We start from the raw sequence: 19,324 nt of genomic DNA, 5'->3' as shown, positions 1-19,324 counted from the left end.
ATCACAAAACCCCCCTAGGCAAGTGTAGTGTGTACAGAATCGCTGGGAGAGTAAGAATACAGTAAAAGTAAGCAAATTACCCCACCCCAGAGCCCAGAAAAGCAGGAGTAAAGTACTGCAAGTTTCCTTAGGACACACTATACCTCATGATTGGAAATATTGCAAGAACCAGCAAAGTCTGCAAACAACAAATGGTGTATTCCTTGACCTGAAGACCTGCAAAGGAAGGAGACCAAGTCCAGAAGTCGAAAGAAGTTCCAGGAAGGACAGGAGCCCCTGCCAACCCAGAAGAGGGTGCAAAAGAAGAATCCCTGGTTGGATGAAGACTGCAGAAATGCACCCTAGGAAGATGTCAGCGGGTTCCTGCATGATGCACTGGATGTCCCACGTCGTGAAGTTCGATGCAGGTGAGTTTTGGTGGTGGATTCCTCCGACAAGCCTTGGTTCAGGCAAAGTTGCATTTTGCATCAAATAGGCGCTATCTGGACCCAGGAGGGACCTGGGGGCCTCAACTCTGTGTGAGGAGGAAGAGGGGGCTCTCAGCAATTCAGAGAGCCCTCAGAGCACCAGGTAGCACCCACAGGAGTTCCAGGACACGGGGACAAAGGAGGTGCAAAATGCAGTTGGTGCATCACTACAAAGGAAGGTCCCACACCACCAGAGAACAACTCAGCGAGTTGAGCGCCGCAGGGTAGAGTGCTGGGGATCTGGGCCAGGCTGTGCATGAAGGAATTTTGCAAATAGCTCACAGAGGCCTCAGGAGGTGAAGAAGACATGGTGCACAGGGGTACTGCCATTCTGGGGGAAGGCAAGGTCTTACCTCCTCCAAATTGCGACAACAGGACCTCAGGACAGTCTGTGTCGATGGGGTCCACCCTCTGTGTTCCAAGGAGCAAGCTCGTCGCCAGGAGAGGAGTCCAAGAGAACCGTATCGACTTTGAATGTGACTGCGTGAGCATGGGAGTGATTCCGTCACCCCACAGGAGATTCCTTCGGTCCTTCTGGTGCAGGGTGAAGACAGGGAGGCTTCAAAGCGTGCACACAGTGGAAACTGTTGCATTTGCTGGCTGGATCTGAAGTTGCAGAGGAAAAGTACCCCCTCTGGATACTTTGTTGCTGTTACAGTGGTTCCTGGAGCAGGCTGCAGTTGTTCCCAGGACAGAGGATGAAGTAGTAGTTGCGGATGATTCCTGCTTGAAACCTGCAAGCAGAATCTGAGGAGAACCCACAGGAGAGACCCTAAATAGCCCTGAGAGGGGGATTGGATACCTTATCAGGTATGGACCTATCAGGAGGGGTCGCTGACGTCACCTGCTGGCACTGGCCACTCAGAGTCCTCCAGAGTGTCCCCAAACCTTGCGAAGCAAGATGGCTGAAGTCTGGGACACACTGGAGGAGCTCTGGCCACCACCCCTAGGATGGTGATGGAAAGGGGAGTGGTCACTCCCCTTTCCTTTGTCCAGTTTCGCACCAGAGCAAGGACAAGGGGTTCGTGAACCGGTGTAGACTGGCTTATGCAATCTGTGCTCTTCAAAGCATTTCCAGAGGCTGGGGGAGTCTACCTCTCCCCAGCCTGTTAAACCTATTTCCAAAGGAAGAGGGTGTGACACCCTCCTCCCAAAGGAAATGCTTTGTTCTGCCTTCCTGGGACTGAGCTGCTCAGACCCCAGAAGGGCAGAACCCTGTCTATGAGGTGGAAGCAGATGTAGCTGCAGTGCAAGCCTCAGAGAGTTGGTTTGGCAGTCCTGGGGTTCCATGGTGGAGCCCCCAGGATGCATGGAATTGACTCCCCAATACCATATTTGGAAAGGGGGGACAATTCCATGATCTTAGACACCTTACATGGACATATTCAGGGTTACCATTGTGAAGCTACATATAGCTATTGACCTATATATAGTGCACGCGTGTATTGGAATCCCCGCACTCACAAAGTTCCGGGAATTGGCCCTGAACTATGTGGGGGCACCTTTGCTAGTGCAAGGGTGCCCTCACACTTAGTAACTTCGCACCTAGCCTTCATTTAATGAAGGTTAGACATAAAGGTGACTTATAAGTTACTTAGGTGCAGTGAAAATGGCTGTGAAATAATGTGGGCTCTATTTCATGGAGGCTGCAGTGGCAGTCCTGTGAAAGGGTTTGTCTGAGGTCCTTATTGGTGGCAAAAGACATTCTACAGCCCATAAGGATCTCCTGGAACCCCAATGCCCTGGGTACCTAGGTACCATATACTAGGGACTTATAAGGGGGGTCCATAGTGCCAATTGAAATTGGTAAATAAAGTCGCTAGCCTATAGTGACAAATTTGAAAGCAGAGAGAGCATAAGCACTGAGGTTCTGATTAGCAGAGCCTCGGTGACACAGTTAGGCACTACTGACAACACACACATTAGGCCACAAACTATGAGCACTAGGGTCCTGGCTAGCAGGATCCCAGTGAGACAGGCAAAACACACTGACATATAGGTTTTTATCTATGAGCACTGGGGTCCTGGCTAGCAGAGCCCACTGCCACAGTTAAAACACACTGACACACACTCACAAACAGGCAAAAAGTGGGGGTAACCATGCTTGAAAGAGGCTACTTTCTTGCACTGCACCACACAGTTCTTTTTCAGTTTACCTCTCATTCATCCTCATTTATGTTTGCCTCATCTCTCTCTACGTCTCTCACCATGTTACTTCACCTCTCTACCTCTCTCATTCCTATAACTTACCACTCCTGATTTCACTTCTCTGAGCTTCACATCTCCCATCTAGCTCACATCTTTCTCAACCCTACCCTTCTCTCTCAATCTTGCACTACCAACCTCACAATTTACCGCACCTTTCATTCATTACCTCACCTCTCCACAGCTCCGTGTCTCATTCTAGTTCTGTTCTCTCTATCTTACCTCTCTCATTTACTCAATACTCCTTTCTCGCTACCTCTTTCTTTATTTCTGTTGTTTATTATTTCTGATTACCTCTTTTCTCACCTCTCTATACTTCACTTCTACCCCCTTTCTTTTTACATATCTTGACATCAATATGTTCTGTTTTCCTTAGCTCTCCACTCTTCCCCACCCTCTTTCTACCATCGCATCAGTTTCACCTCATGTTCTGTACTGGATCTCTGTCTTTCTACTTCACCTCTTTTCTCTCAAAACCTCATCTTGTTTGTACCCTTCATACCCTCTATCTTTTTCATTGCCAAACTAATAATTTTACCTGACCAATTTTGTTTCACTCTATAACCTTACCCATCCTTCCTTAACTACTTTGTTGTCTCTGTTTATCTGGTTACCTCTTCTTTCTATGTTTTCCTTACATCTCCCACTATTTCACCCATTTCTGTACCTCATCTCCATCGCTAAGTAACTTCTCCAACAATTTGACCTTACTCAGTTTACCGTTCTCTTTACCTTTTCATACTTGTTGTCTCCAGCACTTCCCATTTCCCTCACTCAGGAGAGCTGGAAGTTGCTGACTAGTAAGGGAACTGTACACAGAAAGAGGAGAGCAGTGACAAAATGGGAAGAGAATTTATGAGAAAAGTGTCAAATTTTACTCAGTGGAATTGTGAAAATCCTGTTGCAGTACTTTTTTCTCTGTTGCAGAGAAAAAAGTCAGATACGAAGGAAAATCTATGTGTGATTATGGATAGCTAGGAATTAAAACTACAAATTATTTTTATTTTAATGGCATCCTCCGTCCACTAAAAACAGCCAAATCATCCTTACTGAGGGGTTCATTATGAGTTTGGCGGTCGCATGAGCCGACTGCCAAACTTGTGGGGATGAGACGCCTTCAACCCGGAAGTCTCACCCCCAGTCGTATTACGATGTTCCCACCAGACTGACTGGTGGGAATATTGTACTATGATGTTCCCGCCAGTCAGACTGGCAGGAACAGGGCTACAGAATTGCTTGGGCCAAGGCCATAGCACAACAGTACCCTCGGAATGCGGACTGTCTGAAAAGTCCCCTGCACTACCCACTACATGGTCGACCCCCAGCACTTCTTTTTCGTCAGGCTTTCCATGGCGGTTGAACTGCCATGAATAGGCTGATGGAAAGGGGACTTGTGCTGAACTCAGTGCCGCCATGGATGACCACAAGGCCAACCACTGTCAGCCCGTCGGAAACCATGTTCCTGGCGAAGACGCTGGTCCCCCGGCAGTCTGACCGCCACGGTCATAATGTGGCTGTCAGACCACCTGAAGTGTGGCAGTCTGACCTCCACTGCGAGGCTGGCAGTCTCAAGACCGGTAGCCTTGTAATGAGGCCCTCAGTCTTTACATTCTTAAGAAGAAGCTGTTTAGACACTCAATTCCACATAAAAATGCATTTTACAACACAAAACGTATCTAGTTTCTATCTAAAACACAAATGGCTTGATCTGTACTCGATAAAGCTCTCTTTTGGTACTGTTTAGCTTGCACATTGAGCTTTCTTCTGTTTCTGAAAGCTCAATGTATAATTCAGCATTGTTAGGCATAGTGCGGACTTTAATTATTTGAAAGTGTGTGATACATTGAAAGTTGTTCTAAGCCCGAGGCCCCAAAATATGTATTGCTCAGGGCCCAACAAAAATGCTCAAGATGACACTTTGGTTTTCGTGTAAGTTCAGTCAAGAATCTCACATTTAACTAATTGCCATTTTAGGCTTTTGATTCAATACACAAAGACAATTCCTCAGTTAGAATCCAAATCACTGATTGAAGTATCACAATCCATGACTGAAGTTGCAGATGCCTGCTGCAAAGTGAAAGAAGGAGCGCAGATGTCTTGCTTTGACAGTGGAGTAAGTACACGTTTATTTTTCCCATTGCCTTTTTTTACTGTTTTCACTTGGTTGCAAACTATTTTCTATAATGCAGTGACGCCACAAAGGTCCCCCTAAGCCCCAGGGGCCCCCTCAGCACTCCACACCGTGCAGAGGCGGCAAGCCCCTGACTGGATCCAGGGAGGAGGGGTGCCAATCCAGGGACTTTGCGAGGAAGGGGTGGAGGGATGCTCAAGTTTTGGTACGCCACTGCTTTCATGACCTCTATTTTACAATTAACTGGAAGAGTGACTTTCATATAGTGATCTACTTACACCATATATATACAATCAAATAATACATTGAAAAAACTCATATGAACAAGTAACAATGACCAATAGGTGCCTGTGCTTATGGTTAAAACCCGAGAACTGACATGGTTTCACGAGGCTCTTACAAGGCTGAAGAAAGCTCCTACAAGAGGTTTTTCACCAGGTTGCAAGTCAGAAATACTCCAAGTGTATCCACGGGCCTTCTTGCACCAGAACTCTTACTTCTTGCAGTGCAGTGCTGAGAGAAGGCAAGTTCTATGCCATTGCCTGGTGCACAAACTGGGTACAAACCAAAGCAGCCATGTACAGTGAGGCACACAAAACCTGCCTCTTTCATTTTAGTGCAGTTTGAATCTGCAGGCTGTCTCAGTGTGCACAGCAATACACAAAGGAAAGGAGGCCAGAAGGGTCAGATGACCTCGTGCTCGGCGTCTGCTGTCAAAGTGTTCCTGCATTTTGATCCTTGTCGCTTCTAAGGCTAAAGGTTACTATTCTACAAAAAGTGGCAAGTAGACACAGGGACTTTGGAGGGAATATGCAGCCAACTGTGCGGCCACTGGTTGCTTCCCCAGTGCCCACAGCCCCCACACACTCAGCTGTCCACAATTGATAGCCTCTTTTTTTGTGAACGTTTACAGCCTGCATTCAGAGGTCACTATTATTCAATGATTTGAATCCACATAGGCAGTCTCCACTCATTTCAGTAAATTATACTACACAGAATAAAATATATATTTTGGCTTAGTCAGAAATTATGTTTGTTTTCAAAGACAAAATGGTGGGAATCTTCTCGACTGCTGCTTGACATCTTTCAGGGGGGTGGATGCCTGTGATTCTGGAAAAATCTGTTTTCAATTTAATTTTAATGTATTTACGTTTTATGTGTAGTGCTTTAACAGCCCCGAGAAAGCTTCATGGTTAGGAAGCAAAGGGGTTACATAAGATCTGGAATTGGATCATTACATTCTCTTGAAACCTAAGGTCTAAGACTTTTTACTGAAATAGGAACCACCAATTCAGGAGTGGTCCAAAGATGTGGTAAAAACAAGCAGTTTTTGGGCTTCCCTGAATTTCAAGAATTCAGTATTGAGGCAGTTGGTAAGGGGGCTCGAATTCCAAATAAAGGAGCCTTTGTTTCAGAACGTTCTGCTCCAAGAGAATTATAATCTGCTGGCCAGAGATCACTATCATTTCTAGCTTACTGGGCAGATCCACAGTTATGGAATCTGTCCTGCAGAGATGGATCTTGGTGGACCTTGCATCAATTTTCTTTATTTGGGGGACATATATAAATCCACGAGGTGCCCCAGCAGCTTCTATTGGGTTTGAATTTACTCTTTATTTCTCATAGTATATCTAATATTGATTGCCAAATACTGCATTCTAAAAGCCGCAAATGGGGAAATGCCAGTTGGATGAAAATGTTCATGGTGCACTAACAAGGCAATCAGATCACGAGGTTCAACATTTTGATAGAAAAGCTGTACAAAGCCAAAATGGTTGATAAGAACAGTTGTTCCAGTCACCAATAGAACTGGTTGTAAATTTGAATTGTGCTTCACATAGTGCTTAATTTGAGCTTGTAGTTGCAGGTGGGGTCCATGGCACTCATTTTTGGGGACAACATATTTCCCTTATGAGACTTTGACCTACAGCAAAAGAATGAAAAGCACACAAGGTACAAAGAAGGCAGAAGTGTGAAAGATGAAAAAACGATGACAAAGGGTGAAAGCAGAAAACTGCTGAAGTTAGGTAAAGGCGCGGAGTGTGTCTAGTGGTAGTCCAAAGAAGATTGATGTAGAATCAAATACACAGCCTTGGTATTTGGCACCCTGACCATCAATAGCACCAGCCACTGGCTTCTGAAGAAAACATTAGGCCTCAGCACTTGGGGCATATTTATACTCTGTTTGCACTGTATTTGCTTCATTTTTGTAACGCAAATCTGGCCCGAACAACTCCATATTTATATTTTGGGGCTAGAAATGTCTAGCGCCAAAATATTGGAGTTAAAGTCATTTTTTGCCTGTGGAAAACTACCTTGTATCAATGAGATGCAAGGTAGGCGTTGCCGGGCAAAAAATTACTCTAAGCCCTAGTGCCTTATTTGTCCTCCTGTGCAAAAATCACGCATGGGGGAGGAGGGGTAAAAAAATTGTGCAAAGCTTGCTTTGCACCATTTGTTAACGACTGGGGCAGGGCAGGCGTTAAGGGACCTTTGGGCCTATTTCCATGATGGAACACCATGGAATAAGCCCACAGGTGCCCTCCCCAGGCCCCAGGGACACCCCCACCCATACCAGAGGGACAACGGAGGATGGGGGAACCCATCCCAGGTAAGTATAGGTAAGTATATATATTTTTATTTTTAAAGTGCCATTGGGGCCCCTGAAATTGGCCCCCTTACATGGCACTGGGTGCAATGGCCATGCCCAGGGGACCCTGGTCCCCTGTGCTGGACATTGGGGTGGTTGGCATGGCTCCTGTCTTTTCTAAGACAGGAGTCATGTGGTATGGATGGTTTTGTGTCAGAGTCATTTTTTTTACTCTAACCTGCCTAACGTCATTTTTTGGTGCAAAACCCCCTTCTTCCATACCACCACCCCCACCTGACCAAAGTCATTTTTTTTCTGCTAGTCTACCCTTTGCACCGGCTTGACCCATTCTATAAATATGGTGCCCAGCTGGTGCACAGAAATGGTGCAAGCCGATGCTAAACCTTTTGGTGCAGTTTTGCACCAAAAAGTATAAATCAGGGCCTTATTCTTTCAAACATTATGCACAGGGTTCCCAAATTAAAACTTCTCAAATGGCGAGAAATTCTCAAATGGAAACCATTTTGGAAAGGAAACACCCCAAAGGATTGACACTAAACCAAAATAAGAACCTATTCTAAATAAAGTTCACACCAAGGCCCATATTTATGAAAGGTGGTGCTGCACCTAGTGCAGCGCCACTTCTCTTACGTCCATGGCACTCCCTAATGCCGCCATATGTGCGCCGTATTTTAAATACGGCGCAAAATGGCAGTAGTCAGGGTGAAGAGCGTCATAAGTTTGTACGCTAGTGCGGTGCTTTGCAAAGCACCCAGAGGCCCATTGAACATAATGGGAGCCTCATTTTAATGTCTGCACTTAGCTGATAAAAATGACACAAAGGAATCTCATAGATTCCTCTGCACCATTGTTATGGCCCCCCTAGTGGGGGAACGCCCCCCTTGCATACGTTATGCCTTGCGCAGGCATAATGTGGCACAAGGGTTTACAAAGTGGCGCAGTGCAAGCATTGCGCCACATTGTAAATATGCTGTGGCGTTTTTGCCCTTCCATCGCCACATTAGCATAAAAAAATGACACTAATGTGGCGTTCGAATAAATAAATCTGTGCCCAAGTTTATTGTAATTTTGTTCATCAGTTTTGTGCAAGGGGAAAAGCAAAATATTTAATTTTCTTGCTGGTTAGTTAATATAGTGCTTAGTGCCAACACCTTTTCCCACTGCATTATGAAATAAAGAGATGGCAATGTGTGATAACAATGTTTAAGCATATTTGTTGTCTGCGATTTTGTTGAAGTGGATGTTCTTCTGCATTTTTTATTCAACTGTGTTTTATTGTGCTGCTTTACTGCAATCTAGTATTGTGCTGTACTATGGTTGTTGTGTAACTTGTTTTGACTGTTTTGTTGTGTTTTGCTCCCTTGTGTTTAAATTGCTTATTGCTTTCTGCATGTTTTTGGGATATGTTCTGTTGTTTACTTTACGTATGTCAACAAATGCAGCTACATTGCCTGCCAAAAGCAGCCAATGCATTTAAAGTCCGCTTTAAATAGCGCTTCTTCAGCTGTACGATTTTTTAAAGATACCATTCATCCCAGTGCTTAAATTGTAGACTAATAAGTGCCGGTGCTCAAAGCGCTGCTCAGAAACCTGCGGCGGCACCAGCACGCCAAGTACCACGCTACGTGTTCCTAAACTCACCTCAGGATAAATTATCAATCAAACAACTGAACCTTTCACTCAGGCACCTTTTCAGAGTTTGTTCAGCACACTATGAGCTGATACAGTTTGACGCAGCCTGTCAACATATGAGTCTCGGGAGGGGTTAGGGGTGAGGGATGCCCTAATTCTCCCAAAAAAATAAGTGGCACCATTACAGTGATTGCAGTCAGTTATAGACTGTGACCTTTTGACAAAATACCTGCAGACATATTTTTTTTACTATACAGCTGAATACAATCCATGGACGTCCTCATAATCTTTTTTTTGTTTAAAAAAAAATAAAACCTCTTTCAAATACCACAAACATTGGCTGACTTACATAAATAGATATTATGGCTGAGATATAAGAATGCAGAACTATACCATTACTTTCATTTTTTTTCTTTCTAGAGATGGTATTTAAAGACCTTAGGTTGCCACTAGCCCTGTTTGATTGTACACTAATGTCACAGAATATTTTTTGTTGTACCTGTGACTCTCGATTTGGAGCTAACTTATGGTTTTCACACATGAGCAATTGCAAATGCTTTCACTGTACCAGCTTATCAGTGGTGACCATCTTAAACAAGCATTTGCAATGCAATGAGTCTCGAGTTTGCTCGAGTTAGAGCTTTTAGCGTTTCAAGCTCCTAACCGAACTTTTCTTGCCACATAAACTGAAAATGAAAATGAATAATAAAACAGTTTCACATAAGCAAGCTGACGGCCGCCGTGAGCGCGAAGCAGACACACAAAAGAAAACAGAAGCTCGCTTGCAGAGAAATGCATCAGCAAAAGTGCAATTATCCATGTTACCGGACAAATTTCAACTATCCATCTAACCAGCAAAAGTGCAACTATCCATATAACAGGGCCGATGTTATGCAAAGCGCTCGACTACTGCCCAGTGAGATCACACTGCCTACGAAATAAAGAGAAAAAGTAGTCCAGAAACCATACAGAAAACATGGAGCCTCATATGTTTTCAGTAGTTGGCCGGTGCACTCAAGGAGGGCTAAACACCGAAAAAGGCATGACGTATGCATGCCTTTTACTAATGAAACAAGCAAAGTTTAAAAGACAAGTCAGCGAACCAACCAAACTGATGGGCATGACATGGACATGGTTACAAGCCCATAGAGAGATTACAATAGGGACAGAGCGCTTTGCACTCGCTACCCTAAAAAGAACATGGAGCATTGTTCAGCTGCATCTTCTTTTTTAAAATGACTCCATCATTGTGTTGCCCCAAACTTCCATTTAAAAAAATAAAATTGAACTCTGAGTCAGATGTATAAAATATACATTTGATTTACAATCCCATGACTCTAGATTTATATATTTTTTTAATCTATTGTAAATACTTCAAAGCAAGTAACTATCACTTTTCTTTCTTGCCTTCACTTCAGTTTAATGTGATAATTCATTATGTTTCCTTTTGCCACTGGTTGGTATCCAAAGTGTGACCGCACACTGGTAGAACTTTCCTTACTCTTCTTCCAATTCCCAGTTATGCTTCAGTCTTCCCAATTTTTGTTGGAATGTGCTGTCCCAGACTTTACAATATTGAAAAAGGCATCCAAATACATGGTGAACCAAACCTGTCTAGGTTAGAAACATTTTGCTTTCATTGTTTTCAAAACACTATAAGCCTGTTTTCCTCATTTTAACTTATACTATATTCCAAATTTGATATTGTACCCATAGTGTGTGTCTGGGTGAGTGTCAGTGCACAGACAGCCATCTGGTGTGCATATTATAGTACCTGAGTGTGCCTGAGTGAGTCTGGGTGGGTGGTGGTGCACTGATGCATGTCCCTAGGTGTCACTGTGTCCATATTAGAGTGCCTTTGCATCCATGACAGTGGCTAAGGGCCTCATTACGAGTTTGGCGGTCTGACCACCAGACCGCCACGGTAATGGCCACCAAAAGACTGCCATGGCGTCAGTCATACAGGCTGCCGTATTGTGAGTTACACAGCCAGGCCTTCCAAAAGACAGCCACAGAACCTACAAATTATTTCCCTCATCACTCCTTAACCACCGCCATGTAACCACAAAAACATCCATGTTTCACAGATGACGAGTTAAGAGTTGTGGTGGATGAAATCATTAGAGTAGAGCCACAACTATTTATGGCCCATGTGCAGCAGACTACTATCGCTAGGAAAATGGAAATGTGGCAAAGGATAGTCGACAGAGTAAACTCTGTAGGCAGCTACCCACGCACAAGGGACGACATCAGGAAGAGGTGGAAAAACCTCAGGGGGAAGGTACATTCCATATAATCTAGGTACCAACTGGTGGTCGACAAGAATGTTTGTGGTGCCCCACCTCACCCTCCCCAGAGCTCACATCATGGCTAATGTCTACATGTAGTGTGTGCGTTCTTGAGTTTTGTCAGTGCAGACTTGGAGTGTGTTGAGTTGTGGTACTTTGCCTTTGAGTCCACATATGTCCATGTAGGTGTGTCCCCCTTGCAGCTGTTTGATGTAGGGGTATGTCCCATGGAATGTGTGCTTTGTTGCCATACCCTTCTTCCATTGTGTGACTGTGCAAGTCAATTAATATTGGTATTGCTTCTCTCTGATATTCAGTTGTGTGCATGTTGTTTGGTGCCTTGTTCAACATGATTTGTGTCCCAGTGCAGCCTCCCTCCAGGTATGGTCCTGCTGCTCCCATCACAGCTATGCTGGTGTTGCTGTGGTGGTGTGATTTGTGTCTTTTGTCGAATTGTCTCTGCGTGCATTGAGCATGGCATTGTTGGTCCATTGTTGTATGTGTGTGTGATGTGTGTGTCAATAGCAGGGTTGTTTGATTGTGACATTGTGTGTGTGCCATGGCCGATGGATGTATTTGTGTGTTGTATGTGTGGCCAGTCCCTGGCCAGTGTTGGGTGTGAGTTTGTGGGCTGATTTTGTATTTGTGCATTGGTTGTGTTGTTCTTGCTCTATGTCTGTATGTTTGTGGCCTTCTATGTCCCTGAGCCTGTGTTGTGTACCCGTGTGGTATTGCTGTGCAGTGTGTGTGTCCTGGCCAAAGTGTGAATGTTGTGAATGCGTGTGTGTTTAAGTTGCAGTATGCAAGTGTGTGTCTGAAAAGATAGATGTAGCTGCTGGTCCTGGCATTCCCCCCCTATAATGTGTGTGGTAGCAGTAGAAAAGTGTTGTACATGTTATTAATACATGTAGGTTTGTGTACTTACGGTTGGTGTTGTCCACATTGGCGTTGAATCTGTAGTCTTTCGGTGAGCAAGAGCAGGGGTATGATGTTTTGGAATTGCTCCATGGTGGCTCCAGACATGTATTGCTGTCTGCGGGTGAGTGTCTTCCTTTATACTGCTCGTTTCCACCTTCTGGTACATGGTGGTTGGTCCGCAGTGGTCACATTGAAGGTGTGCAACCTTGTAATAGGTCCAGGGGAAACATGGTCTTCGCCGGCCTGTTTACGCCTCTGGAGGACTGCAGAGGCCTGTGCTGCCTGGCGGAGGCAGCTGTGCGCTGACTGTCTTGTATTTGCTCTATCACCCAACTCATAATACGGCTGTCCGCTCAGCCAGCCCATTGGCGCTCATGCCTCCAACATGGCATCACAGGACCGTCAAACTTGTAATCAGGTCCTGAGTCAGTAACAGTGTGATCTTCTGCTTCCTGAGTTCCACCTAAGTGTGTGTCTTAGTGGGGATGTGCTGACAGATGCCATTCTTGTGGATGAAGGTGACTATGACACATTATTTTTATATCCATTGGAGTCGCACTATGTTAGTGACTTTGTGCGTGTTCTGGTCACTGAAAGTGCCCCCTAATATGTCTATGTGGAAGTTGCAGTGTGCTAATATATATCCCTTATGACCAAAAAAAGCTAATTATCCTCATTGTAGGTGTGGCTAGAAATAGTTGTTGCTACAGCAAATGCAAATCCCAAAAATGATCTAAAAAACGAAATAGGGCAAGGGGATTTGGATCCATCCCTATGTTGCTTATCTTCATTTTGAGCATTTGAAAGGGCTCAAATTGTGTTAGCATGCCTATGAAGTAGTTATACACATCCTTCAAGCGGTGATTGATCACACTCAAGATGCAGGCAGAGACAAATCCTGTTTCCCCTTGAAACCATCATCAGAAGACCACCATGTTGAACACTAATACCACAGTAGAACAGATGAATCGGGGATCAGAACCTGCTCCTAAACCACCCCCCTTTACCCTGGGACAGCTAAGTGACATGCTCACTCACTCTATCTGCTGCTTGCCCAGAAGGGGGAGGGGGCCTGTCAAAAACACGCCCACTAAATGCTGTCTAATGCAATATAACGTATAGGGCAAGTCACACCCACTGATTGCCAGCCCCACCACAGCAGTCGGGTCCATCCGGACCCAGATGTAGGGCTGGGGGGGGGGAGGGGACAGGGGAGGGCAGGGAGAGGATTTCTCATAGGAACAAAAACAAGGAATAGATAGAAACAGACTCACTGGGTAACACACAACATCACCCCCAACCTTATTGACGGGGGGTCCTCAACATAGTCATAATCAAATCATCTGTATGCCCCCCTAAGACGGGCACACACAAACGTGAAGATACACATTGCGCCCCCCACACCGTATCGTCTAGAACACTATACATTTACTGGACAGGCAACTAACAGGGGAGGTCACCCTGCTGACGGCCACTGTCTCTTCCTCGCCCCCCCCTCCCCATTCCAAGAGGGGGCGGGCAGAACACTTGGTATCCTTAGCCCAAGCAGTACAAGCGCATCAGTGCTGATAGCAGCCTCCAGGAGAGCCCCAACACCCCCACCCACTAGGAGAGCCTAGAGAGACGATTTTAACAGATAGCATTGCACCCCTAACTCTATTGAAGGCGAACCATGGAAGGCATATCCGTTGAACATTACAGCAAATTCTCACGCACATAATAACCACCCTGATGGGAGTAATAAGATTAACACAGCCCCTGTTTGCGGCGGCTCCGGGACTGCCCCGTGGAAAGTATTCACGGGCGATCACACAGAACGCAGCACAATAGATCATAATACACCGCAAATTTCTACATTCTACAATAACTTAACAATTAGCAAGCATAGCATAGCAAGCACGCCCACAAGACTGGGGGGCCTTACTTTCTCTTTTTCAGAGGCTACTAGTTCCTCTGAGTCATTAAGTATTCCCTCTATATATTCCTTTTCCCATTTGACACTTAGCTGCCATGCCAAATGGGTCCATACCTTTTTGCCATGAATATAGGATGTTTGCTTTGGACATAGAATCCTCAATTTGTCCCTGTTAGTGTAAACAGCGTTAAGCTCACCGCTTAATGCCATCACCTTGCGCTGGAGAGTCATAACTGATGTACTCTTATGCGTCTCTTCCAATGTCATCAATTCCTTTTCAGAGCCAAACGTTTCCTCTTCCTTTGAGTGCGGACATCAATGCCACACATTTACCTCTTATTACTGCTTTAAATGTGTCCCAGTTGTTTGAGGGCGTAGTGTCTTGGGGGAGATTTATTTGAAAAAAATCCCTAATGCCCTTCCCCAGGTCATCGTCTATCACTTTATCAGGAGTTTGTGCACTAGGGAAAAAAAACAGTTTGTGTTTAGGTGAGGGGTTGTCCCAATCTAAGGATACTGAGATTTGGGCATGGTCAGATAGTACGATTGGATGAATAGTTGCCCCCTTCAAGTCATGGGTAAGTGTCTGACTGAGGAAGATGTAGTGTAGGCAAGAGTATGTTTGGTGCCCATGTGAAAAAAATGTATAATCTTTTGCAGTAGGGTATAGTGACCGCCAGGTATCTATCAGACCTAGATCCAGTATTGCTTACTTAATTGCTTTTGTGAATCTATCAGTCAGGGATCTGTGTGGATGTGTACTGTTTATTCATAAGTGCTACGTAAGATTAAAGTCTCCAATTAAAATTATTTCACCCTCTGCAAGTCCTCCCACTAGATTCAGCAGAGTGCGCAAAGGTACCTTGATTACTGTTGGATGAATTGGATACGGCAATGGTGCAGATTTCCCTCAAATGTAACCTTTTACCATGACCACCCTACCTCTCAATCGGTCTTATACCCCAATGGCTGGAACTTCATAGAAAAATAGTGCAACCCAATTGTGCTTCGTAAATGCGGAGGACCTCTAGATCAAGGGGTACATCCTGTGTTTCAATCTGATCTTCAGCCCTTTTGAGATGGGTCTCCTGTAATGCCACTACACCATATTGTTGGTCAAGCAGTTATTTCTTCATTTTTGCCGCTTAGCTGGTGAATTGAGGCCCCTAACATTCCTGGAAAGCGTAGTCTCACGAAACCATGAACAAAGCATGTATTCCCTCACTACGTCCCATTGATATAATACCTTCCTGGCGCGCAGGCCTTACAGGTTAGACCCGCAGATTAGAAGGCTTTAAGCAGTAGTGAGTGTTCTCTCACCTCGACCAATTTCCATTCCCTATTTTCTCTATTTATCCTCTCATTACTATTATTATTTACTCCCTCGTTTTAGTGAGGTTCCTAGTCCCGCCCTCTTCTTACCCCTATACTCGCTCACACCCACGTAATAATCACTGTTCGTTTCTCTAAACACCTTACTCTACCTCCTTCCATCCTCCTCCTCTCCTTTTCTTTAATATTCTTCGTATTGTGACCGAGGGGACACTTCTCAGTATTATTTATACACCACCTCCCCTCTCAAACCCCCTTCCAAGGCCTAAATAAACAAAAAACCTTTATTGCTTTCTTCTCAGGCTTACCATCACCCACTTCTTGGACCTATCTCACGGACCATAACACATCCAATACACCATAAACCATGACACACCCAACATCCTTGGGAGCGACAAACCCACTCACAGTCCTATCCTGGAATGTGCACAGCATGACCCACTATATTAAACAACAAAAGATACTGTCCTATCTCTGCTCCAAACATGCCGACATTGCCCTGCTCCAGGAAACACATCTCTCCTCGACGGAATCAGAGAAGCTGCGCAGGGACTGGGTGGGAAAATCACTATACAGCGGAACACCACATATACTGGAAGGTACACAGGGAACAGGAAGGAGATGTGGAGTGGCAATACTTCTGCGTCGCTCACTGCAATTCCGATTAATTAAAACATGGCATGACGCAGAGGGAGGCTACGTACTGGCCAAGCTAGTGGTAGGATCCTCCACAATATGTGTAGGTTCAATATACGCCCCCACCGGCTCTAAGCACTCCTTTTTCCTCTCTCTTAATCGCCTTCTAACACAGATAGGTGCCTCACAATATATTCTTGGGGGGGATTGGAACATAGTCCAAGTTGCTATCCTAGACCGATCAAGTGGTCTTGACACGGGTAGTAGATAGAGCCGTACTAAAAGACATCCTCTCAGATCATGGCCTAATAGACTGCTGGCGCCTCTCTCACCCCTCCAATAGGGAATATACCTTTGTCTCTTCGGTCCACGGGACTCAATCACGGCTAGACTATTTCTTACTTGATCACAGAATGATACAATCGATTAAGACAGTAGAAATACTGGTGGCGGCACTCTCAGCCTGTGATACACGAGAGGAAGCCTTGGCCCTCTCGCTGGATGCCGAGAAAGCATTCGACCGAATAGAATGGTGGTACCTCTTTGAAATCTTAAAATATTTCGGGTTAGGAGACGGTTTCATTAATAAAGTGCGCCTCTTATCTGATTCCCCGACAGCACAGGTAAACTGTGGGGGGTTCCTATCGGACACTTTTATGATTTGGAGAGGGACACGTCAGGGATGCCCGCTGTCCCCTCTCCTATTTCTACTTGCAGTGGAACCTTTGGCAGCGGTCATCCGTAGTTCCAACCTCATATCAGGAATCCCGCTACCAGGCGGAAACTCTGACATATACCTATACGCGGACGACATCGTACTTACCCTCACTGACCTACCCAACTCCATTACTGCATTAAGAGAGATTCTAACGGAATTCGAACACATATCAGGATACCGAATCAATTGGGATAAAAGTGAAGCCCTACCACTTTCCCCAGTCACAGTTAGTACATCCATACAAGGATTACTGATCAAATGGAAACACTCCTGACTAAGAACCCTAGGTATTGATGTAAATACAGGGCTGGGTAACGTAGTAATAGACAATATAGACCCACAGATCAGTGCTATGAAACAGGATTTTGAGAAGTCAGGTCAACTGGGCCTCTCTATGTGGGGCAGGGTACAAGCACTGCGGATGGTCACCTTGCCGAGGTTTCTATATGTCCTAGGTATGATCCCCCTACAGATCCCCTTACCTGTGTTACGAGAGATTTACCGCTATATCCGCACCTTTGCTTGAGGATCCATGCGCCCACGACTACCCAGAACTACCTTATTAGCCCGACGAGAGTGCGGCGGACTAAGCCTTCCCTCGGTCAAACATTATGCTTACGCATTACACCTCTCACAAATGGTCCTCCTACTCCAGAATGTAAGAAATCTGCTGTTATGGGTAGATGTAGAACAAGCTCTTACAGGACCCCCCTACGGCCTCCAGATATTATACGATACGAGACAAAAGCACCCCCGAACCACTAACCCGATGATAGGAGCCATGAGGAAAACCTGGCAACGGGTGCACCGACTCCTTAAAATAGCCCCCCACCTGCATGATAGAGCCACACTATGGGGCAACAAAGGGTTCCAGATTGGAGGGAAAACTATTATCTGGAAGGACTGGTGCCAGCAAGGTGTCATGCGAGTGGACCAACTTATATCAGGGGAGACCTGGAAAACATTCAGGGATCTACAGGTGGAATTCAATCTCCCGAATGTCACTCATGGCGCTACCTTCAACTCATATATTGTCTTATACAAAGACTAGGTGCCCATCCCGACAGCTCCCACGCTCTCCTATATTAAATTATCTGGAGACTCGGGGGCAAATGAAAGGAGCGGTGTCGGGACTTCAGGCATTGCTGAATCGTCATCTTTTCTCGCTTCCACTCCTGACGCGCCTACAGACCGAATACGACTTGGAGGACTGGGCAGATCTGATCAAAGCCAGAGACCGCGGAACACACGAGGCCCGCCTAAAATGCTGTCTCTTTAAGACCCTACATGAATGGTACTGGACCCCACAGAAATTACACACGCCAAGACTTCTCCCCCATGCAAACTGCTGGAGGTGCCCGCACTCACACTGTGACTTACTCCACATCCTTCACGATTGCACAGCCATACAACCCTTTTGGAGGTCAGTAGGAAACACCCTTCGGGAAGTTCTACCTCTCCCACCACTCCTCACCCCATCTCTCCTATTGTTACACGATACTAGGATCGGATTTCCCCCAAAGAACTTTACATTATATCACGCAGTAGGAATATGTCATTCCCGATACCATGCTTACGCAGTCACACCCTCCCATACTTAACGCACCCTCCCTCCAGAACTCAGGTGAACCCCCCGGTAGAAAGCCAGCACATAACTCACTGTAAACCCACTACCCATTATCCATTATTCATTCACCTTTCGCTATAACCCATAACCCTATTCATACCCCGCTCCTTAGAGACATATTGTCGTCGCCCATATCGCCGCACCGCCCCTCCGGCCCTTCCGCCCCATAGCATCCTGTAACCTGGCCCTATTCCCTTCATATCGACGCAGCCAATATATTGGTTTGCCTTTTGAGTCTACACGACCCCCCCCTGTCACTATCACTATCACTATCAATATCATTACTACTGCGGTTATTATTATTATTATCGTTGTTATTTTTTTATTGTTCCTTTACCTATTGGATATCATAGATATTAATACTATTCACATGTACGGTTTTTCTCTCCTTATCCCTCCCATGTCTTTTCTCATTATTCTCTTTCTTATATCTTTCCTGATCTATACCCTAGATCCCCCCCACCCACCATCCCTCTTTTTTCTTCCATTCATTCATCCCAACCTAACCATGGCTTTTCCTTATACTTCTCAGTGAATTCCTCATGGTCTCCCATCACCCCTGACTGTACCCCATCCTTATTTTGAAACATTGCGGCTTATATCCCTTAATGACTAGCAGTACGTCCTCGAGAGACTCGAAGAGATAACAACTGGGGCATTTGACTAGTATTGAGCTCGACTGTTACTACAGTAGAGTTATATAACGAGAACATCATGTAGAGAATAGGTTCTTGTTCTTTTGTTTTTCTTCCTTTTCTTTTACAAGATTGTTATAGTGGACCGTCAAACGAACTTCTGTTTGTATCTGTATTGTTATACAAAAAATATCACGGCTATAGCAAAT

The 19,324-nt window shown here is 45.2% G+C and overlaps 1 protein-coding gene across 2 annotated transcripts in view; it reads left to right on the top strand.

The window, feature by feature from the left end:
* LOC138291226 (albumin-like) overlaps positions 1-19,324 on the top strand; it is a 447,949-nt gene that overhangs the window by 329,984 nt on the left and 98,641 nt on the right. For both annotated transcript variants that reach the window (XM_069230303.1, XM_069230304.1), the window contains exon 11: positions 4,647-4,785. In XM_069230303.1, coding sequence (XP_069086404.1) covers positions 4,647-4,785 — 139 coding nt within the window. The remainder of the gene's footprint in view (positions 1-4,646; positions 4,786-19,324) is intronic.

The sequence above is a fragment of the Pleurodeles waltl genome, chromosome 1_1 (assembly GCF_031143425.1).
Source record: "Pleurodeles waltl isolate 20211129_DDA chromosome 1_1, aPleWal1.hap1.20221129, whole genome shotgun sequence".
NCBI classification, from domain to species: domain Eukaryota; kingdom Metazoa; phylum Chordata; class Amphibia; order Caudata; family Salamandridae; genus Pleurodeles; species Pleurodeles waltl.
The sequence above is the reverse complement of the archived record's forward strand: the minus strand, read 5'-3'. Positions and strand labels throughout refer to the sequence as shown.